Here is a 25503-nt window from a genome sequence, read left to right as displayed (position 1 = left end):
GGAGGGCGAGCATAGTATCAGCTGCTCCACTGTGACCATACGTAAAATCAAATGGTACGCGAGACATTGCAATCGCTACAGAAAACCCAACATTGTTCAAATATCTGGGAATTATCCCGCTTTTAGATTGCAAAGCGACATATTTCAGAACCAGTCATACCGTTGAGGTGTCAATGAAAGATGAATTACAAAGACTGTCAGGTATGTGAACAACCATTGACTATGGAGCAAGGTCACGTTTATAGAGTTGCTGACCTTGTTTACCACTGTTGTTGGCCCTGTTACGGGTTTATATGTATGTCTTATGTATTTGTAAACTTCCTAGGGAGGAATCACAAAGATATATACAACTACTATTCTTAATTTAGACTTGAATAGGTCTTACGGTGGGCGTATCTTTTCGTGTTATCATCATGACCTCTCGGAATGGCCGTGAACAAGGCTGTCGCGCAACGTTCAATGTTTGCCTGTACCATGTACATTTGTCGTATGCTCAGAAGCTTTTCTACAGTTGAAGTATATTTTGCAGTGTAGTATAGTTTGCATTTTTGATATTTGTTTATATTTGGGCGACATATTAACCTGCCTTATTTGCATGTTAATTTGGGTCTATGCTTGTGTCACATGAGACAGTCACAACATACTTTATGTTTTTAACGTCGACTTGCGTCAGCATGACCATCGATATTACTTTTCTCCGTCAATACGGTTTGTCAGAAGTGGCGTGACATCGTGTGGAATAAGGGGACACTACAGCCACGTTTTGATGTTTTCGTTTGGTTGAGGTTGGGTAGGGGCGCCACAAGCGGTGATAGTATATTGTCGTCTATTACTACATGGCTGAAATGACAGGTGATCGCAAAAGTTTGTGATTTTTTGTTGGGAAAAAACTTCATATTTATTTTGAATTTAAACGCCACTGTAATAGCTCTTTCACATGCAATACGTAGCATGACATTCTACATTGATGTGACGGAAATTCTCTCACATATTTTCTTTTCATTTTATTTATTTGTTGCAACCATTTTAAAGCAGGGGCCCTCTTGACATTTCCGGACTAAAAACAACAGGAGCAGAAAATTACACTGGGCACTGGAAATGCAAATAAAAAGCTACAGAAGTGCTAGCTGAAAAAATATAACAAAGAAAACAAGCCATTATTATCAACCAAACCATATTGTTAGAGACTAAAGCTGAAAAAGATATGTTAGTTGAAAATTTCTTATCTACTATATCTGTTAAGAAACGTCTGAAAAAGTTGTCAATTTCTATGTATAGATCTTTCTGGTAATTCTTGGTAAAATCACTCAGGAAAAAAATATAAACTCCTTTCTTTCTCTGAAATCCTTGAGTAAGTTCAATTGGCTTTTATTCAAAAGCATTTCTTCAGTATCAGTCATCAGTTTTTAATTTTTTTTAGCCCATGTGTATTTGCTCAGCATAAAGTTTGAGTGCGTACAGTCAATATTATATATTACAGCCCAAACATGGGACTATGTGCCAGAGGGTAGGTGACCATTTGCCCGAAGTAAGGAGGGCAAATGGTCTCCTGCCCCGAGGGTACATAGTCCCTTGTTTGGGCTATAATTATTTCCATCTTAGACGAAATTCTGTTAAAAATGGAACGATTTTCACAATCGAATGGCGCATTGATTTATTTAAACTACTGTTATGCGGTTTATCAATTTTTTATGCAAAATTTTCCTCAATCGGATTTTCAATGCAAAACATGAAATTTCAACATTTTCACCTTTAATTTGGAGGGATTTAAATATAAACAATACAAGCTGGAGCAAGACCTGGGCTTTTAAAGTAAAATATCTTTATATCAAGAAGGTGGCACAGTTTAATTATCTCCTCTTACATAACAAAATACCTCATAATTACAACCTTTGTAAATGGAGAATAATAGATACTGCTAATTGTAATTTTTGCGGTCAAGTAGACTCCTGCGAGCATTTTATATTCACATGCAATTCTGTAAGACATTTCTGGGAATTTATAAATAATTCCATAAACAGAAGTATGAAAACTAATATTCAGCTACATTGGAAACATATCATACACGGATACTGTATTTATTATCACAAGTTTGATGGTGTAAACTTGCTACTTTCTATTGCTGCTTTTACAATTTATAAAACAAAAATAATTGGTGTAAATCATATGTACCGGCTTCTTAAAGAGGAGCTAATAATTTCTCAGATGAAGAAAAAATATTCAGTTGTAGGGGATTTAATTACATCTTGTGATTTTTCTTTTCCAAGCATAGAATATGAGATGTGTCTTGAATTTATCAGTATTGTTAAAGTTACTTGTTATCATAGTTCTAATAAAGAGACACATTTTGAAAGAAAAAAAAATGAAATTTCAACATTTTTACATTCAAAAATTATCGAGTTAAAAATATTTCCGGTTCACTTTCAGTCCAATGATGACTATGCGGCCCGCAACGTCACCGACGAGTTACCATTGAATCCTATAGCGCGACATTCGATGTACGAGGCATGTAAAAATTCGCAATGGTTGACAAAACTGACGAAAATGACAAATGAGCTGATGCGAACAATCAGACAGGCCTTCCACACCTAGAAAATTTGACACTTCACAAAGGAGTATACCTGTTAAGTAAGGACAATCGAAAGCTGTAGGACATTTCTGACGTTTTGAAATGTTAAATAAGTCAAATTATTTCAGATAACAAGTATTTAGATCGCTCTTCAGCGCCAGGTTCTATGATCCGTTTTCCGATTATTACTCCCTCAAAATAAGGTACAAAATTTTAGATCTCCGACTGCCTAAATTACAAATTTTCGTCATGTCAACCAGACAAGAGAATGACGATAAAACGAGGCTTGCGTAAATATTTTAACTGATATCTGTAATTTTTGTCGCCCACTTATTGGTAATCGTCAAATTTCGTGTGATTGTCTGAAAACTATTAAATAGTGAGTGTGTATGGAGAAAGCTGTGCCTAAATCTAATCTGAATGTCTTGTTGAATAAACTAAATCAAAGTGGTTTTCCCTGCCTTATGGTTTGGGCATTCGTAATGGAAAAGGATACGTTTTAAAAGTGAGCGATTTCAAAATCCGGGACCTTGCTCCGTAAGGAATTGGAATACGTCACATGAACGCGCACAAACGGCCGTGACGGTAACAAACGTAACAGATGATAGAATGAACTGCGACAACCCTGTTGTGCTGAAGTGAATATATATTGCTGCAACAGAGTATTTCTAAAACACAATTTCAAAAAAGGTTACGACGCTCAATAATGAATTCAAGCTGTTTAATGATCTAATATGTTCTAACACAGAATTTTCTTTTCCCTATTACTGGAGTCGGACCGTTCGTGTATATATATATATATATAATATATATATATATATATATATATATATATAATATATATATATATATATATATATATATAGAAGAAACGTGGGTTGAAACACACTACCACACCTGGTTGTTAGGTTCCAAACGTATTTATTATACCTCAAACACAACGTTTCGCTCTAAATTTAGAGCTTCTTCAGGTGTTTTCTACAATAAAAAGTACGAACATGAAAATTACAATGGTTGAATTGTGTAGGAAAACGAGCAATGTAGAGTTATAAGTCTGTGAAAATCTGGAAATGACAGGAGAGACTAAAAAATTACAATGGTTGAATTGTATAGAAAAACGAGCAATGTGGAGTTACAAGTATCTGAAAATCTGTAAATGTACATAAATGAAAGGAGAGAGACTAACCTCGAGGTTGTGAGTACGGTCAAAACTGTCTGGACCTACGCCGAGAGCTGGAAATTGGCGCGCTGAAGTCCAGGGGGGGGGGGGGGGTACTTTAAATACTCCAAAGCTCGTATGTGGGGGCGCTGTCAAATGCTATGTAAATTTTGGGCGAATGTTTAGGCCAGCTGGAGACAGTGTGTCAAGTTTTTTGATCCATTGTGATTCTAAATGTTTGCGTAGTTTGTCATCCTGTTTATTGACTTGGATGATGCCAATTATTGAAACATCACTGATACTGTGTTGATCAGAATTAAAATGTATGGCGACCGGGGTATCTTTTTTGACGCACCGAGGAGAGGTGGTTATTGAAACGAAGTCTGAGAGATGTTTTAGTTTCCCCGACATATTGTTTATGGCAGCGTTGGCATGTGAGGAGGTATACGACGTTTTTGCTGTTGCAGCTGATGGCATTTCTGATTGTGTATGTTTTCTTGTTGACTGTGCTTTGGAACTGTGATGTATTAAGGGTATATTTGCAAATGTTGCAACCCCTCGTAGATTGACATTTGGTGAAACCGGGGCTGGATTCACCGGCGTTGTTAATATTCGAGCGGACAAGGAGGTCTTTGAGGTTAACATTGCGTCGGTATGATATAATTGGCATGTTAGGGATGGCTTCTTTACATCTTGATGACTTATGGAGTGTTGGGAGGTTCGAGGACATGATGAATTTCAAGTTAGGGTGACGGGGATTATATGTCGAGACTAGTGGGATTCGACAGTCTCCCTGTTTGTTTTTGTACTGAAGGAGAGCCCGCCTAGGGATTGATTTCGCTCTATTTATTTGTTCTTTGACGAGGTTGAGAGGGTAATCCCGTTCAATCAGCGATTGTTGTAGAATGTTGAGGCGCGCATCACGCCATTCTGGCTCCGAACAAATGCGACAAATGCGTATTGCCAGGCCGTAGGGGACACCTAGTTTCATATGTCTGGGGTGTGCTGACTGAAAATGTAAATATTGATGGGTATCAGTTGGTTTTTCGTACAAGTCTGTCATGATTTTGCCATTGTCATCGGTGTGGACTCTAACATCTAAGAATGGAATGGAAGTTTGAGAGTACTCCATGGTGAATTTTATTGTTTTGTGAAATGAATTGATGTAATTAAAGAATTCTATGATGAAGTTCAGATTTGCCGTAAACAAACTGTAAATATCATCAATAAATCTATGCCAAAACCAGGGTGACACTGTACTGGATGCCTCCTTAAGTAGTTTGCTCTCCAGGTCACCCATGAAAATGATTGCATAACTGGGGGCCATTTTCTGGCCCATGGCTGTGCCGTGAATCTGCAAATAATGTTGACTGTTGAACACAAAGTTGTTGTTATATAGAACAAGTTTCAAAAAGCGTGTTATAGTGGAAGTTGGTGGAGTTTTGTTTTCTCTTTGATCTAGTGCTCTTTGACATGCCGCAATGCCTTCCTCGATAGGTATGTTTGGGTACAGCGATACAACATCGAAAGTAACCATGGTACTACCGGGAGGGATTTGTTCCAAATTTTGAAGTAACTGTAAAAAGTGGGTAGTATCTTTGACATATGATGGTAAATTAGCAGCTAATGTTGCAGATGGTAATCGATGTACTCAGAAATACCCTGTGTAGGATGGCTTATTGTAGAAATAATCGGTCGAAATGGAATACCCTTTTTATGAATTTTAGGTAGCATATAAAATTTTCCTGGGCGAGGGTCACTACAAATGAGGAAATCACGAGTCTGTTTGGTGATATTACCTTGTTGATACTCGTCATTTATAGCAGCTTTGATAGCAGTGTTGATCTTATTTGTTGGGTCCGATTTGAGTCTCTTGTAGTGTTCTTTATTGTCCAGAATCTTATTGGCTTCTGTGATGTAATGCTCTTTATCCATGATCACTATGGCTGAACCCTTGTCGGCCGGTTTTATTATCCAGTCATTCCTGCTTGTGATGGATATTTGAGGGCTGTTCGTTCAGATTTGGTGAGATTGTCCAATATATATATATATATATATATATATATATATATATATATATATATATATATATATATATATATATATATATATATATATATATATATATATATATATATATATATATATATATATCACTTCTTGGTCTTTTGGCCAGAGGTCCATATATCTTTCTTTCATGAATTTGATTTTGTCGTGTGTATCACACAACACGATTTACAGTCTGTTCTGTGCTGTTTTGTGTCTATGTTTATAACTATTGTATTACGAATTTTGACCTAGTGTTATCGGATTATGGATGGGTATTCTCTACTTGTGGATATAGGAATGGAAGAAAGTTGGGTTTCCCTTGTCAACAACGAGCAACGAGGCTGCCAAGATGTACGATGCTGTCGTGACACAGGTAATGAATCGTCAAACTGTCTTACTGCCTTACGCTTTGATATATGGTGCCACTTATGGGGCAGAAGGTGCTCACCATCTTCGAAACGTTTGACAGTACTTCTCGGTTGTCTTTACCGGAGGCTCATACATTTTTCTTCTACAGATTTGACTTTGTTGTATGAACTGATACTTGTTTGTCGTCTATCCGTGCTGTGCTGTTTGTGTTTGTCATATCGAATTTGTCACCATGGAACTGATGACTATGATGTAGATTATGGCTTGGTACTATTGTATCGACCTCTGAACTCAAGTATTACAGTGTTACAGAGGTCATTCACGAACGGTTATACCACCTTACACAAGCTGTTGTAGCTTTGTTTGGACATCATAACAATCTATTATGGTATGTCTGTAGAACATACGTGGCTCTAACAGGATTGCTACATGGTCTGTACACATACTGTTTACATACTGTACACATACTATACACATACCCGATCGCATTCATGAAAACTGAAAAGATATACATGTCTTAGTAACAAATTAAATGTGAGAGTAAATCGTGACCTTAAAATGCACCTTATACTTCCAGCTAATTGCTTTGCTGGTGATGTTAAGAAATGGAATTGGTCCTTCCATGAACATGTTTTCGATCTCGCAGACAAAGATGATTTAGGAAAATACCATCTTTCCCTGGAAACTGGAAGCGTTTTATGGAGTTCCACGCTTTCCCAAAAAATCTCACGTAGCTCATGTAACTCTGTCTGCATCTTAGTTTGTAATTGACCTAGTTTTCATCAGTACGATTGCAATAGTGTTAACTATATTTAGGAAAAATAACACTAACAATCGCAAATATGAAAGCAAAGTCTATAGTTTTGAAAAGAGAGAAATCATACATAAAATTTTACATTCCGTCCCTTGATTTAAATTGTCGTTTTCATTTGCACTCAGTACATGAGTGGTTACAGCGATGATAGCGTGGGAGACATAGGCACCTGTTTGCAGAAAATGTTCATGGCGGATCCTGAATTTGGTAAATGAAATCTTCTTTTATTTCTTAGAAATACCATGAATCATACTGCCTGTATCATGAGTAAGACTTTCGCATTTGACAAATCGATTAGTTTGTAATGAAGTACTAGCTTATGTGTAATTCGAATGACAGCCGCGGGAAAAGAGGTGCTTTTGACTAACTGCACAATCACCAGAAACAACTTTGTATACTTCTTAACCGAGTTTAATGTCATGAATGAATGTATTTCAGAGACTTGGTCAATGGCCTGTATTTACCAGTGGAGTTACAGCCTAATAATATTAGACGAGAGGGGAAGTGGCTGATGCACGACATGCTTTTTCATCAGATAATATTGGATAATATCGTCTAACATTTAGGTCAAGAGTCTAAAATTAGAAGGTTGCGGAAGTGGCTAATGCCAGACGTGCTGTTTTATCGGATAATATCGGATAAAATCGATAATATCGTCTACCATCTAAGTTAGAGTCTAATATTAGACGAGTGCGGAAGAAGCTGATGGCCGACATGCTGTTTTATCATATAATATCGGGTAAAATTGATAATATCGTCGAACATCTAAGTTAGAGTCTAATATTAAACGAGTGAGGAAGTGGCTGATCCACGACATGCTGTTTTTACCGGATAATATTCTAATGGTCTAATATTTGAGTTCCAGTCTAATATTAGTCGAGTTGGGAAGTAGCTGATGCCCGACATGCTGTTTTATCAAATAAAATCGATTATATTGTCTAATATCTAAGTAAGAATCTAATATTATACGAGTGGGGAAGTGGCCGATGCCAGACATGCTGTTTTATCGGATAATATCGGATACAATCGATAAAATCGTCTAACATCTAAGTAACAGTCTAATATCAGGCGAATGCGGAGGTGGCTGATACCCGTCATGCTGTTTTATCGGATAATATTATCCGTGTTAGATCACTTTGGTCTCATGCTCCTGAAACCCTCTAAGTTAGATATCTTTGATGATGTTATCGGATAATAAAGAATAAGCCTATGTCGCGCCTTCATGGACGAGTGGAGCCGATCATACTTTGGCATTGTATAAAGGTCAACCCATCTATATAAGATTGTTGTAAAGGAAAAGAAAGGAGACTCACAAAAGAACAATTAATTTAAAAATCAAAATCACATAGTAGATACACAAAAGAATGCAAGACACACATTAACATACAAGGTTATTTGCCCCTTTGTTAAATTGTTTACGTTCATTTCAGCGCAACGAAGCGATCATATACGTTTCCATTAACTGAACTTGTCTTGTGTAATACCTGCCAACCCTAAACGTTTTATCCACATACATCCCAAAAAGTGTCAGACCCACATGTTTAGACAAGCCATAGTATTTAAAACACGATACACATTATAAGCCGTTTATCGCAAATTACTGATTACTTTCTATATTTGTTGTTGTCTTACGTCACCCAGTACTTGGCCATGCTGTTAAAAACGGATTGATGCTGCTTGCCGGTGGAACGAGTGTACGGACCAATATGGATTTGCAAAACGACATCGACAAAATGGTTACAATGGCCCAAAAAGCAGACATCACGCCACTTGAAAAACTCCATGTGGAAGCTGTTAAACTATATTCTGTTGGGTGAGTACATCTGCAAAAGTTCCGTTTATCCTCATATAGCCTGTTCAAAAGCCCATTCCAATAAATACATATAAGCGACTTGAGTTGCAATTCTCTCGTTGGCCAGCAATTAAAACGTATGAGTCATTGGCCACTTGTCTTCAAACACTAGTTATAAGCAGTTTCCTTCCTTCTCAGTGTTTAATTTAGTTGCCGGTGGTTACAGCCGCATTTAGGTTGACCTATGTAGTGGAGTTGACTAAGTATACTATGATGTTAGATGAAAGAGAAACAATTTCTAAATCATGTAATGCCTTGAAGATGGTGTACTGATTGAATGTCTTGGTGAATAAAACAAATACCAATTCACAAGCATTGTATACGTACGCGACGTTCTCACGTCAGTAACCATATCTCTGTAACTTAGTCTTATTGGCATTCTCGCTTTCAAATGTCACAGTCAATGCGTTGCTAAAATGACTCTGCTGAGTACAAATCACAGGCACTAAATCGGAAATGGTGGCTTCATTTCCATGTACTAAGTTTTATGACTTCCTTCCAATGTAAGCAGGCTTTTGTTGGCTTCCTCGAAGTTTATCTTAAGAAAACGATTGGAACTAATTTGGGATAATTGGATGATGAACTAATGTCAATTTACTCTACAAATGTAATCTCATCTGCTTTTCTTTTTACATTACACACTTTTTTATGAGTAATTTGCAATATTATACAACATTCAGCTATACGGCACCTTACACTTTTGAAGAATTTGTCAAATATATAAAAATACAATTATCCAAAAATAGTTCAATTCGTGTTTAAGGTGATAGTGCTTCAGTTAACACAGGGTAGACATTGAATGATTTTCTTGTTTAAAGAAATAATTACTTAGTTTACTTTAAAAATCAAGGTTTTCTCTTTTTACACATACAAGTAATAAATTCCACTTAATTTTCAGGCAATCTGCACTCGCTAGTGACAAATGGGAAGAAATTTTGTTATATTATCCGACAGACGTCCTGGCTGTGCAGAATGCTTTCATAGCTCATTTGTTCAGTGGCCGCAGTTACCAGATGAGAGACTGCTTTGCTCGAGTATTGCCACATTGGGAAGTCTTGCCACCTTCCACCTTGAAGAGGTCGGTGAATTTGCAGCTGTAGAATAAGTTCATCTATAATGCTTTCTTTATTTCGTAACTCATTGTGCATCTCTATGAAACGACAATCAATCAAGGAGGTTCTTCGTCGGCCGTAATCGTGCACGATCTATCGAACCATACGACTTGGCTACCTGTAAGCTTAATTTGTAATTTTTGTAATTTTATTACTTCAAGTCAATGCATCCATAAATGGATTTTCATGCATTGAATAAAATACATGGACATATACAGAATAAAATAAATAAATAAATAAATAACTCAATAAAAACCAGTAGTTAAAAGTTAAAAAACTACACATCAAAAGATAAGCATAAAAAGTTAGTGAGCACCGTGTAATTAATTAAAACAAGCAGGAAGTTGACATACAAATCGGCCAAGAATTGGCTCTGAAAAGAATAGACAGGCACAAAAAAGTAGTTTAAATTATAGTATTGGCAATGATGGATGAACGATATTTGAATGAGCGACTGTGGGCTTTAGAAACATGATATTTACTTCTGGTGTTATACTGGTGAATTGTTGAATTTTTTGTGAGAAGGTCAGACAAGTAGACAGGAACTTTTTTGTTGATACATTTGTGAACTAGATTTTTTAAGTGTTGGTCGTGTCTTTCCTGGATAGTTGGCCAGTTGAGTGAATTTCTGTAAGATGTAACATGGTCTGACTTTTTGAGTCCACACTGAATGCGAACTGCAAAATTAATTATGCGTTGTAGATTGCTTTTGAGAGTAATATTACAGTTGGAAAAGACAGTGTCACAGTAGTCTAAAAGGGAGAAACTGTAGCTGAGATAACATTTTTGCAACTTTTGCGAACCTTTTCAGGAATACATCGTCTGACACGGGCCAATTTCGTCAGACGATAGCCACATGCTCGACGGAGGTAGGCAACATGGTTGGACCAGCTGAGTTCTTGGTCAAGTCTTAAACCTAAACAGGTAGCAGAAGGAGATGCTTTGATTGTAGTACTTTGATTGAAAGAACTTTTATGTGATTTGGTATTTTCTTGAGTTGTTGCTAGTACCGAAGAGCATGTATTGATATTTCGAAATGTTGGGTTTCAGAGAATTGGAATGGAACCAAGTAGTTAAATGATGAATTTCATGTTCCAGATCATCGTGAAGGTTGTCAATATCAGAAATTGTGGACGCTTTTAGGATGTTTATGTCATCAGCAAAACCATAAATTGGTGTTGTGGAATGAAGCCATGTGGGGAGATCGTTAATGTAAAGTGAGAATAAAATTGGTCCACAGACACTACCTTGAGGTACACCCGTTTTGACTTGAATAAACTTGATGAAATGTTACCAATTTTAACACACTGAGTACGGCCTGTTAGGTAGCTACTAAACCATTGAATTGTAGACGGGTGAAAATTGTAGCGTTTCAATTTACTGAGCATAATGTTATGGTTAACTGAATCAAATGCTTTGGAAAGGTCTAACATGAGAAGAGAGGAAATTTTCTTATTGTACATGTTATCAAGGATGTCATCGGTTAAACGCTGTAGTAAAGTAGCTGTAGAGTGTTTGGGACGAAAACCGGAAAATGTTGGAAAGAGAATATTATTTGATTCTAAAAATAAGTTGAGCTGGTTGCAGACTAAACGTTCAAGAACTTTTGACAGGGTTGGGAGTAGCGAGATCGGACGGTAATTGTAACATCTTGCTTATCTTGTTTCCCTTTTTAAAAATGGGAATAATTGTAGCTTTCTTCCAGTCAGTTGGCACTATTCCCTGAGATATAGACATATTGAATACATACGTCAGTGAAGGAACAATGGCTGGTATGGACAGTTTGATTAAGTGAGAGTCAAGGTCGTTCTCTGACGAGGACTTGTTAGATGGCAGTGAAGACAAAACAGAGGTGACTTGTTCTTCTGTAACACTAGTAAGTTTGAAACTGTTCGAAGGCAATTTGATGTGATCCAGTAGTGGTTTTGCAGAATTGAGCTCTTCTTGGACAAGCGTACCAACGTTGGAAAAGTAATGGTTGAAGTTATTGGCAAGGGGAAGCGGATCATCATGAGCAGGTAGTACATTGCAGGAAGGATTTAATAAATTATTAATCCTTTTCCAGACTTTGTAGGTGTTGTCGATGTTTTCATTGATTATGTTTTCGTAAAAACGAGATTTAGCAGTTACTATCTCACTTTTTATCAAGTTTCGATATTTCACAAACTCAAACCAGTAGACATGAAGGCCAGTGCAATTGCATTTCCGAAACCAGTCACGAAGCTGCATTTTTTCTTTATTTCTGTTGTCATCCATGGGCTGGATTTTGGTTGGCTTTTGACTTTGATGATAGGTGCATGATTGTCAAGAACACTTGTATAAAGTGAATTCCAGGTTGATAAGGCAGTATTGATGTCGTTGCAGGCATTAACATTATTCCAGGGGAGATTTTGTAAGTCGTTAATAAAGTTAGAAGAATCAATTTTCTTGATGCAGCGTATGTATTTGAAGACGGGTGCAGGACGTTTACGGGGACACCGATATGGAAGGACGGTGTAGATCAAGAAGTGGTCACTGAGAGATGTTTGAAGAACGGAAGATGTAGCTGGCGATATGGCGGCAGGAGTGATGACTAGGTCAATCAATGTACTGGTTTTGTCTGTAACACGGGTGGCACTGTTGATATGTTGCTTCATATTGTGGAGATCCAATGTTTCACGAAGTTTATTGGCTTCAGGCTTTTGACTAAGTAAGTCACAATTAAAGTCACCCAGGAGGGCAAAGTGTTCACCAAAGGCTTGGTATGCATATGCCATGTTGAAGAGATTTGATCTAGACTCGAGGCGGGGAGGCGTGGTGGTTTGTAAATGCAGCCAATGGCAAAGTTAATGGGTTTTCTGATGGAGATCCAGAGTTGTTCAATCTGGTTGGGATCAGAATTGTTGGAACATAACTTGTCTAGTACATTCACTTGAAAATTTTTACGGTGATAAATAGCAAGTCCACCATGCGATGAATAATGTCGATCATGTCGGATGAGATTGTAACCGTCAATAGAAATCTCAGCATCTAATGTGTTTTCAGTTGCCCACGTTTCTGTAAGCAAGAGGACGTCAAAGAACTTTGGCAGAGTCAGGAGTCTCAGTTGATCAATAGAGCTCTGTAGGGATTGTATATTCAAATGACCACAGGTGAAGTATGGAGTAGATTCATGCAGATAGGAGTTGATGACTGAAGGAGTTGATTGATTAGTATTTACCCGTGATTGTAGAGGATCGTCATGGTTATCATCAGGGGGAAGTAATCATCGCTTACCTTCAGTCGCGTAAGATGGTGCTCTTAAAATGGTTGTCAGTTCAGAAGCTGATCATTTTGTCATTATTGAGTCAAATTTACAGTATTTCGCCCTGATGAGTTCGTATAGAAGAAGACAACAGCGGGCGAAAATATTCGTGGAAAGAATTACAAAAATTACTAAAAGCCTAACATGCATTTTGTTCTTCTTCAGCAATATTCGCAGCCTGTATGCATTCGGTCTGGAAGAGTCGAATTTTTATGATGAAGCCGAAAAGCTAGCGAAAGAGGTAAGTAAATAGGAAAACGATGTTCTTTCTCTCTCTATCTCTGTCTCTGTGTCTGTCTCTTATATATGTTCTAAAATATATTCTAAAGTATATTCTAAAATACATGATTTTGAAACCTGAAAGTTTAACAGACAGACAAACAGATAATGCAAGATTATGAAACTTATGTATAGGATAGAAGTACTTTATTACTTTGTACTTAAACAATTTATGTTTATTGTTTGTGTATATGTATATATATATATATATATATATATTATATATATTATATATATATATATATATATATATGTTGTGAGTAACACGAGACTTGCTCATTCTATGTATAGCCATATCATTCTCCAGAAAACATCATGTGATGAACAAATACATGTCTAGTGTCGACTTACTCGAAAAACGTGACATCAGAGGTTATTCCAGAGGATAAACCCTGATGGACATGCATTATTAGAAACACACCACTATACCCACCAGCCTCGGGGAATAAAGATGTTTGTTACATGCCTCGTTGTGAGTGCATATCAGTGCATTGATTTGAATAGGAACATCCTGCGAGTTTGCGAGCCGTATTAACGTTGTAAGGACTGGTTTCCATAGATACCCGGTCCGATGAAGCCCTTCGACGTTTTCGACGTCAAGATAGATGCTTAACGCACGATGTAAAATATCCATGGGCGCACTGCTATTTTGACTTTCGTTAAAATCTGTTTGATGCTTGTCGACAGTGGTAAACTTGGCTTAGAATGACATACATGAATTAAATGTTTTATAGCATTTCAGCAAAAAACAGGATGGCTGGACAGTCTCATATACATTACGTTTACTTTTTTGAAAATAGCATACAAGTGCTGTAGATAACATTGTAGATAAAAACAACCTACTCATTTGAGTATTTGGATAGATCACACAACGGAGGTGACGAAATACTTATCATGTGACACTCCACTCCTCTGTTTATCACTCTGTGTCTATAAAAACAGATGAGCATCAGTACGTATACGTTGTATTATGGTTTGTTTAGCCAGAGTGCTGACCTAATTAACTTTGGTCTCTACTATCAACCTGATAACTAATTTTGAAGTTCCCTTGTGTGTTCTATCCAGACACTCAAATGGGTCGGTTCTTTATATCTACAATGTTATCTACAAAACGTGTGTGCGACGTAAAAAGTAAACGTAATGTAGATGAGACTGTCCGGCCATCCTGTCTTTTGCTGTAACTGTGAAGAGGCATATCATGCAATATTATTGCTTGAATACCTGAGTTTATGGACTCTTACAATAGGAGACAATTGGCCCTCCTGGCGTCTGGCAAATTGTCACTTGCTGTCGGGCACATAAACCCATGTATTCAGGCAATAATATATAATATCTGGTAACGCACGGCCCCTCAGAGGGCCTTAGTTTGTGACCACTACCTATATAACTAGCCGTATTGATATATGATGGGTGTCACATGTGGGGCAGGATACGCTTACTATTTTCGAAACACCCAACATCACTTCTTGGTCTTTTGGTCAGAGGTCCGTAATATTTTTTCATGAATTTGACATTGTTGTGTGTACCGGTACTTGGTACTTTGCTGTCTGCTCTGTGCTGTTTTGTGTTTATGTAATTGACCATGTATTACGAATTTTGACCTATTGTTACCGGATTATGGATGGATGGATATGATTGCGATTATATATGCATATACAACGAACATTTCATATATATATATATATATATATATATATATATATATATATATATATATATATATATATATATATATATATATTATATATTATATATATATATTTACACCTAGTATGATTTCCAATAGGTGCTGGAAGTTTCTCCAAAAGACGGCCAGGCAACACATACTATCGCTCATGTTATGGAAATGATGAATCGCTGCGAAGAAGGTGTCACTTTTTCTCAAAGCAAAGAGAGAGATTTTCAGGTGCGTAGAATAACACAAATGTAGTGCAAGAGATTGCAACGACCTGTGTAACTGTGTATTGGAGTGTTTACCTGAACCTTTGGTCGTATCGTTTGATCAGCAGCGTCCATTTAAACCCATTGTTCCACTACCAAGCGGAATATCTTGTAAACATCAACAAAACTCCATTCTATTTATTTGTACCAGTCATTTGTAAAACAACCTTTATTTGTTCTTTTTGTGACAGAACCATTTTCTATCTGGTCATATATATTGGCATTGGGGTCTGTTTCATATTGAAAGGGTAAGTACTCAAATGCAGTAGTAATGTACACTCCCTTGTCTCAAAAAAGAGCAAAATTTTTCAAACCTGATAACGTCATGTACCTTTGAAGATCAAAAGTACGCAAGAAAAGACAATTATTAAAGCCTTGAAATCCGTGTGCATTTGTTGCTTGCTCATGATTTAACATTCTCACGTAGCCATCTACTTCCTTCTCTTATACGTTTTGAATTATTACATAACCTTATAGTTGTTTTACCGGTTCAATGATGCAGTCCGCTAGAGTATTCACAGCGTACGTTATCCATGGCCCTTTAAGGCGTGTGTATACTGTGGCAGGTTACACCCTGACATATATACATGGATAGAAAATACACAAGGCTATTTTGGTACTGCAAATTTGTTTCATTCTTATATAACAATCCGTTGTACAATACAAAATTAGTATGTTTTTTTGTTTTGAGTGTGTATACGGTGTTTGATACAGCCACAACAATAGATTGTGGAATAACCGGGAAAAGGTCTATTATGTCTTCAAACGGGATGGTCGAAGGTATCTAGATTTCGACTAATATTTTAGAATGTTACAGGGTTTAGGCTAAAATAAGTGATTTCTTAAAAAAATATCAAATTTAACAAAACACTAGTAATGCTCATGTCCCTATTAAAGTTAATAATGATTTCACTTCGTCACTCTTGGTTTAGCATGTCCTTTGCTTGAGGTAAGGTGTTTTGAGTGAAACAGTTCCAAGATTTTATCCCCTGTATTGTAGCTAGATTAACATGATGATCAGATTAGTGTACTTACGACTCTTACAGGCACAATTTAATAATTACTAGATGCATGTTTAATCAATTTTATCTAATATTGTAGGGGGAATACGAAGTGGCCCTGACTTTGTACGATGAACAGGTAAAACAATATCTTTATTGCTTTGCCGGTCTGTAAGGCAGCATTTACAATGCCCCATAACCGTATTGCCCTATTAAAGGAATGGTCAACGTTTCACGATAACAATCGCAATGATATGATATGATATGTTTGCATTTCATCCGCCACACATTAAAAGAAGTATTGCACTATGGTTATCCCATAGAGAAACTCCTTCTGAAAATTTAAGTTCATGTTAATTCCTTTGTCACCGCCAATTGAAATTTTATGTAATTTCTGTGCCCTCTTCCCACGGAAAACGTGTAGACTACGATTTAATACCTATAAATCAAACTGTGCTTTTCCTTCATATAACGAGATTCTTAGCAATACACATTTCAATAAGGTGTTTATCAGTATATTACACTTTTACCAACTTACTTATTGATACCTCGATTTACTTCAACCTTGAGAAGTTAATGGACAGAGAGAAAATAATCGACCTGATCGATGCTTCGTCATTTCTGTATCGTTTAGAATTGGAAGGTAAGGTTAAGTTTCAAATTGATTTTCTATTTCTGAATCGAAAACTCACAAGGATCAGTGGACACAACTCTTCATATGCAAGAGAGAAGAATGACGTTGATGTGCACTTTATTGCCAATCCTTGCGTTTAAAAAGACTTGCTTGGACTTTCCTCAATGAAACTTTTAACCATTCTCTTACCGAATCAAGAATAAAAATCTTAGTCACCCTGCAAATTTTGGTACAAGAGAAATAGATTTCCTGACATACCGATTTGAAATTCTAAATTGACGCAATCCCTGTATTCACTCTAAGAGGAAATCAAATTTTCGATTTTCACAAGCTAATACTGTCACAATTTTTTACTCAAAGAGCACTTAAGTTAACCTTCACAAAAGGTAGACCAAAACAGTATTATGGAAAACATCAGAGTCCGGATATCTGTCCCAGAAGCCCATTCTTCTTTGAAGTAAGTCTTTACGGCGGGATTTGCATACTTAAAATAGGGTTGGGATATCTTGTTTCGGCATTGTGCTTTGCTCATTTATAAATAAAATGTCATTCTGTAACAATGTTTGGGAAATTATTTGCAAAAGTTAGATTTTAATAGTGTGTACTTGAGAGAATATTTTGGTGTAATCTTTGGACCTTTTCAATCTAAATATTAGAAATTTGTTCCAAACTCTACTTATATATTTTCTTAAACAATGTTATCCTTCAAATTGACACACTGAGTTTAGACTTGACTCAAACCATACAATGCATTGACTAACACGTACTGAGCCTTCAGTTCATGGACATATGAAAATCAAATTAGGCTTCTTTGCCCCGGGGGGACTCAACATCTACATATCTGAGATCTACTTCTTTCAATTTTTACTCTAAGAACAAAATGAAATACTTCTTAAAATAGGTTATGGAATTGCTAGTAGAGTAGTAAGCAATCTCGAAAACACAAAAAATCGTTTAATATCATACTTAAAATTACATTATATATTTTACACTTTGGTAACATGTACGTTTAAATAAATGAGAATTCATTTACAGTAGTATGCGGCTCGAAAATGAAAGACGTAAACTTTTGCTCAAACGTTTCTTAAGGAATCTTTGAACCATTCACTTTCGAAATAAAGAATACAAATTTGGGGTCACCGTGCAAATTTTGGTACTAGAGAAATAAATAACTCAAGATTTACCGATATTTAAAATTCAAAATGACTGCCATCCCTGTGTTCACTCTATGGAGAAAAATTAAATTTTCGAATTAATTCGAAAAATTTAGCCGGTGAAAAGTTTTCTTACACCAAGAGCTTTAAAATAAATCCCCACAAATGTTATATCAGAAAAGAATTGTGAAAGTTTGAGGGTCCGAATATCTGTCGCCGTGGCGCGTTGTACCTTAAACGCCCTTGATCATTTGAAATGTCGTTCAAGTTTGTGCTGGTTTTATAACTTCAAGTAATTGTACCCGCAGGTGTGAATGTTGGTGACAGATGGAAAGCAGTGCACAAACGATGGTCTCCCCGTATCGGGGACCATGCCGTCATGTTTGATGATATTCACTCCTTCATGGCTACTCAAGGAGCAGAGCAGGATGGTGTAGCTGCCAACTTCATCGAGTCGTTGAGAGACTTCGTCAAGTACGTCATAGATGTGTCTAATTTGAATTTGTTATATCAAAAAGCAAGCAGTGATTTAGACTTGGTTCAAGTCAGTGATTGTGAATGTTTGAATGCGGTAAACGCGATGATTTGTGTATTGTTTTCATGTGAAACGCGTGAGTGGGGTGAACGCAGTAAGTGGGATGAACGCTATACAGGGTAGTTTCTCCCTGAATCCGGCAGAAATTAACTCACTACTGCGCATACTCAAATGTAAGGCGTTCAATTCATCGCAAGGCTGATCTGGCCTGAGGCCTGGGCAGCTTTATTCCAGATAGGCTTGTATGAAATAGGAGAGACACAAGAGAAACTATTACAATTTTGTTTAGAAATTCACCGACTTGAACCAAGTCTAGCAATGATTGTATTGCAACAAATAAATGGTAGCTGAGCTATAACTGTTGGGGCAGAATGGCTCTGCACATGGCTATGCTGTGATCATCGTGTGGTGGTCGCACAATTGCTACCGGCCTACATACACCAGACATGATACAGTAAGATAACTCCATTTTGTCCATTTTCCCCATTGATTTCATTTCACAACTATAGTAATGCCGACGACAGAAATGACAATGCAAGGGTATCCAAGGAAGTCGGTCTTCCCCTTTGTGAAGCATTCAAAGCCTATGGCAATGGTGATTACGGCACTGCAGTTGACATCATGACACCCATTAGGTACAGAATTCAGGAAATTGGTGGGAGTCACGCACAGGTACATATTTACGCTCCATTACATATTTTGTTATGCTCTGTAGCATTACATATAATGATAACACGAGCGCAGCGCACTGCATTTTTCTCACAAGCAACTGTACAGGCTCAACCACTGTGGATGTGCTGTATTTAGGGTCTCAGGTACTTTGTAATGCACGTTGAAAGTAATGGTATTTATGTTAAACAATCGTGACTCATCTCATCCAAACTGTCTGTTGTGATTCGTTGATATACAGTCACGTGGGACACGGTTACTCACTCCCAACCGTTCTTGGCATAGATGATTTTGACTTTGATACGTGCAAAGAGCAAGTTACCAGTTAATAGTTTCAAAACTTGTTAACCGGTTGAAAGTTGAGAAAAAACTGTTGACCGGGAAAATTTGTAAGTTCCGTCTATGCCTGTGCACGTTCTAAAACGCGTAAAAGAAGACATTAGTGTCATCGGCGACTAAGACAAGCCTGAGTGATGATAGGTGATCGAGAAACTTCTCAACTTTTCAACGAGAAAATTGGATGAGGTTTGTGTTCAAAAAATATTGAGTGTTCACTCACGCCTGACAGTCGCCTAAAACTGTCTCTTTCTCTAGGGCTATGGCCTCGTGAAACAGACTGTTTTCAAATGGGGCGATATGCTGTTACGTGCAGCCATGCATGGCCGGTCATATATGTACTGATAAACCACTCTAAACATCTCGATAATTTAAGTTCTGTCATTTTCCAACAGAGAGACATCTTCAATCTGTTCCTTATCCATGCTGCCCTTAAGTCGTCTGAACAGAAACACCAATTGCTCGCTCGGTATGTACAGTTGAAATTTAACGTAAGAGACTGCTGGGACACGATTTGTTTGTTCAAGGGAGAGGTGGTTGACTGAGAGTTCCGTTTGCGTGAAATTTTTGAAATTTTTTTGAAATATTACCTTCAAGTTTTGAAATTGCTTTATCAAGTGAACATGGGCGCATATAATGTATACTAAACAATTATACATATCGTCAACAATACTTCCCATTTAGGTCTCAACATGATTTTGATCATAATCTTTGAATCAATTTTGTTCAGAATATATCTCATACTTATTACTCATCGTTTACATCTTAGGAGCCTTCTACAGGAGAGACAAGCTCGACGAAAATGTTCTCCAATGACTGACAGGATACTTGCACAGCTTGGTGACATTTCCAATAACTAGCAATGACGAAGACATTGCTAAGATTTAGAAACATGTTCATAACAGCATTCAAATCAATCACTGATAAATGATAATTTCGAAAGTTTATGATTTCAAACCATATATTTCCTTTAGAGATGGGAACAAAAACACACTGTGTTTTCAGTTCTATGCTCCTCTTAAACCGTGGACAGCCATAATTTTGCCTATTTATACAGATTGCAACGTTGCGTTAAAACAATCCGCAATTATATTGTCTGTAATGTTTACGGTAAGATCTATGCAGCCATTTTGCATGGTCTCCATAGCATCATGACAAATCTGACACAATAAAAGACTGTTTCAAATTACATGTTATCAGGATATTCGTTGTCAACTCAACGTAGAGCAAATATGTAGCAAACGTAGGATTTTCTGTTATTTATTTCCAGAACATAAAGAAAAGCATGAGACGATTGTAAATAATTGGAGTCTTGTGTCTCCAAAAAAATGCACCATGAAGGATCGGTCTCACAACAACAAAAGTGACTTTGTAAAAATTGTGATGTCATTTAGAAGGTGCCAGAAGTTAAAAATTAAAATGAAGTTAGAAATTAAAATGTAAAAATGAATGGTCTAAAGTTGCCTCATTTCTGATGTTGCAGAAGCATAGGGGCGTCTAGTCCTAGTCCTTCTATAAAGTGTACAAGATATTGTAAATGGATTACAGTACTATAAATGATAAGTGAGGATATTAATTGATAACTGTACAGTAAACGTTTCGGACTAGAATGGTTACCCTTCATTATTTAAGTATTGTTACCAATGATACTTCTCTGAATACATAAAACATTGAATGAATGTAGCAGGAAATGAGAAGAAAAATGAGAAAGACGAGTGAGAGAGAAAAGAAAAATTACAAAGTAACAGACAGAATGAAAAAGAAAAAAGAAAAAACTATTTACGCCTAGTGGATGTGAACGCACTCGCTGCAGGTGGAGGAGTATTTTCGTTAGTCACACCTCTCGAACTTCGTACGCCACCATCGAATCGATATGCGAGATAATAAGCCATATAAATAAAACAAGTGTTGTTTTTGTTAGAAGCTGCGATTTTGTTTGTTATACCCTCTAATTCAATTCTGGGCAGTTTGAGTCTCGAAAACGTGAAATATTGAGAACGCGAACACGACTTCATTCATTGTTTATGAAACGGCGATTGGATTTTGGCAAGCGGTGTCAGCAGTTGAACACGTGAATATGGAGAACACACTTTTTGTCACACTAGCAAAAATTTATTTCAAAACGGAAGCAGTACATTTGAGACCATTTGATAAAGCGAAATGGTGACATAAATGTTAAATTTGGATTTAATCGCAAGTTATTATGATCGTGTAGATAAGGTGCTTTTTCGCACTTACCGACACGGTCATCGGGTACGGGGTACGGCCTGTGGTCAAGAAAAATTCCCTGGGTCACAGCGTCTCCCACTGTAAACCTAACCACTTTTGCGATATCGAGTATAGCTGTAGGTGGCAATGGCTAGAGGAACTGTGTTTGAGATACAACATTCGTGAAAGGATAGGTCAGAGATAGCTGCAGTGCAGTAGCTCGAGGTTTGGCCTGGGTATAGTATTGGGTCGGACGGCAAAACCAAATACCCAGGCAAAACCTCAAGTTACTGTACTGCAGCTAGGTTAGAGAATAAGCTGAGAACTACGCGAGTTGCTTGACGAGCATACAAAGTCTTGTACAACCTCAATACATTAAAGGTCTTTTCGTCGGCTAATGTTTTCAAATTTACACCACCAGAATGGCGTGGCATACAATCGCATTATCTCTACCAATTGCACACACACACTAGCACGTCATGCCTTTCTTGCGTCCACACGAGTGACCAGTGCCGACAAGCTGTCCTGACCCCTGCAGCCCTTACTGCGCAGGAAAGGTCATAAAAGTACAATGTCCTGTGTGATGAGGTCAAAAGCTGTACTGACTAAGGGACTGGACATAAATTACAGGGGGGGGGGGATGGGCCGGTGTGTTTCGAAAAACCGCTGCGTCAAAAATAGTGACCCTTCAAAAGTTCATGCACAAAAATTAGTGACCCTCCCCCTTATCCGTGCATGAAAATAAGTGACCCTCCCCTGTTACTCAATACCCCCCAAACAAACCCGCAATGTGTTCAAGACCCCCTTCTGACTTGCTATACATTTAAGTGGCCCTCCCGAAAGGAAGGCTAAATGTGGCCGATATAACGCGTTGTCCAAAAAATATCAAATCATATGTGTGATAATTCATGTAAATGTACTTCGCTTGAAGTGGCAGGTAAAAAGTGCATGCGTGTACAGAAAATGTAATTTTTAGATTTCATCGATAATGTTGATTCACTATACATGGTAGTCGACTATAAGAAAACTATAAATGTGTATTTTCCAGTATAAAACTAGCAATATCTGTTCATCTATAGATGTTTAATAACTGATATAGATATACTTGATTAGCATGGGTTGTTTACAAGTGCACATGTGAAAAAGATATTTGATTTTGGAATTTCACTCAAAATGTTGATCCACTATACATGGGAGTCTATGACAAAACTGTAAAAAAAAAATTTCAGAATTAAAAATATGCAATATTTGTGCATATATGGACCCTGAATAATTGACATAATTATGCTTGATTAGAAGAGGGTGGTAACACATGCATCTGTGTACAATAACTTTGTTTTTGGAATTTCGCATAAAATGTTGATCCATTATACATTGCAGTCTATGACGAAACTATGAATAATTTTTTTAAAATACAAAACTTGGCAAATCTGTGTATTTATGTATGCTTGATTATTGATATTTATGTTCTTGATTAGACTAGAGTGGTTACAAGTCCATGTGTGTGCAAGAAATTTGATTTTGGAATTTCACCGAAATATTGATTCACTACACATGACAGTCTATGATGAAACCCTATGAATAATTTTTTAAACAAAAAGATAGGAAAATCTGTGCATTTATGTACACTCAATTATTGGTACTAATGTTCATGATTAGACTAGAGTGGTTTCAAGTCAATGGGTGTGCAAGAAATTTGATTTTGGCATATCACTGAAATGTTGATTCACTATACATGGAAGTCTATGATGAAACTATGAATAATTTTTTTCCAATACAAAAGTAGGTAAATCAGTGCATTTATGTACACTTGATTATTGGTATTAATGTTCATGATTAGACTAGAGTGGTTTCAAGTCAATGGTTGTGCAAGAAATTTGATTTTGGAATTTCACTGAAATGTTGATTCACTATACATGGCAGTCTATGATGAAACTATGAATAATTTTTTTTACAATACAAAACTAAGTAAATCTGTGCATTTATGTACACTTGATTATCGGTATTAATGTTCATGATTAGACTAGAGTGGTTTCAAGTCAATGGTTTGGCAAGAAATTTGATTTTGGAATTTCACTGAAATGTCCATTCACTATACATGGCAGTCTATGATGAAACTATGAATAATTTTTTCCATACAAAACTAGGTAAACCTTTGCATTTATGTACACCTAATTATTAGTATTAATATTCATGATTAGACTAGAGTGGTTTCAAGTCAATGGTTGTCCATGAAATTTGATTTCGGAATTATACCGAAATGTTGATTCACTATACATTGTAGGCTATAAGGAAACTACAAATAACTCATAGGTTATCTGATCCTAAATTGTTATTCAAAAGTTGTTCGACCTGAAGCTTCCAGTTGTTACTGATGACACTATGCACTATTCTGAATACTTTGTATTCTGTCAATGTCCTTAAAAAATAAAAAATAAAAAATGTACATACAGCGACATGAACGTTTGACACTGACCTACACCCAATGTATTGTCAATGGGAGAATGATGTAAAGTAAGTGATCTCCCAAATTGTTATTGAAAGAGTCATTATAAGGGACAGTTATGCACAATAGAGGAATTGAATAAGTAGAAATCATGACACCTTTCATCAATGTGGCTGCTTGGATCATCAATACATTGTTTATTATACCGAAAATGGAAATGGCAGAAATTGAAAGTACCAGGGGGTATTTTTTCTTTTTTCAGTATTCCATATTCTTCAATACGTGCACATGCAATTTCAGCTTTGATGCATGACAAAAGGCGACCCTCCCCATAGGCTTGCACAAAATTTTATGACCCTTCAAAAATGCTTGCGCGAAAAATGGCTAAGCGGCAACAAATCTACGGAGGTCCGATCTAGTCAAAATTAATTTTATGTAGTCTAGAATTGATTTACAAGATTCCTTGCATTAATTGAACATATTTTTAATCAATCTTACATGCTGTAACTTATGTTATGTAGCATAGAACTAATTTTTACTGCTATCTTGAATTAATTTTGTATTTTGTCGGAATTAATGTAATCTGTTCATATTAGTTTTATGTGTTGGAATTAATTTTGTGTTGTCTAGAATAAATATTATCAGTATATCGAAATAATTTTCCATTTTCTATTTAATTCACCGTGCTTAAACAGTTTGATGTAGTCTAGAATTAATTTTACTGGTACCTCACTAATTTTATGTTGTGCCAGGATTAATTTTGTGTGGTCGCAGAATTTGACGTCTAATCCCACAGTCCTTTGCGCACGCTTCTTATTCAATATGGTGGCCCCTGCCGTAGTCGTCGAGTTGTCATCCGAGAATGGAATCAGGGAGGATTCTACTACATTCTGCTCAACTTAAAGTCAGCCGTTCGACCTTTTCTGTCTTCCCAGAACGTAGACCATGCAGACAATCTATATGAAGTCAGTTTTCGATTGTTTAATACTGCAGGGACTTTGTCTTAAGGTAATATGCAACTCGAAAGTGAAAGACTTAAACTTTTGCTCTAAATTTCCTCAAGGAATCTTTCAATCATTCTCTTTCAAAATCA

At 36.7% G+C, this 25503-nt stretch overlaps 1 protein-coding gene across 2 annotated transcripts; it reads left to right on the top strand.

Annotated features, from left to right (window-relative positions):
- On the top strand, positions 1-20922 carry LOC139115251 (tetratricopeptide repeat protein 38-like). Of its 2 annotated transcripts, XM_070677228.1 has the most exons (14): positions 1-201; positions 6073-6150; positions 7086-7167; positions 8602-8773; positions 9711-9890; positions 13373-13448; positions 15273-15392; positions 15619-15675; positions 16529-16567; positions 17002-17071; positions 18525-18690; positions 19261-19423; positions 20152-20225; positions 20526-20922. In XM_070677228.1, exons 1-14 carry the CDS (start codon positions 181-183, stop codon positions 20614-20616), a joined length of 1389 nt encoding a protein of 462 aa, XP_070533329.1. In that variant the 5' UTR covers positions 1-180; the 3' UTR covers positions 20617-20922. The 2 variants fall into 2 exon arrangements, with proteins under 2 accessions (XP_070533329.1, XP_070533330.1); XM_070677229.1 differs by lacking the exon at positions 15273-15392.
- Positions 20923-25503: the final 4581 nt, after the last annotated feature.

This window comes from Ptychodera flava, chromosome 17, assembly GCF_041260155.1.
Source record: "Ptychodera flava strain L36383 chromosome 17, AS_Pfla_20210202, whole genome shotgun sequence".
Lineage (NCBI taxonomy): Eukaryota > Metazoa > Hemichordata > Enteropneusta > Ptychoderidae > Ptychodera > Ptychodera flava.
This window is presented reverse-complemented; position numbering and strand designations above follow the sequence as displayed.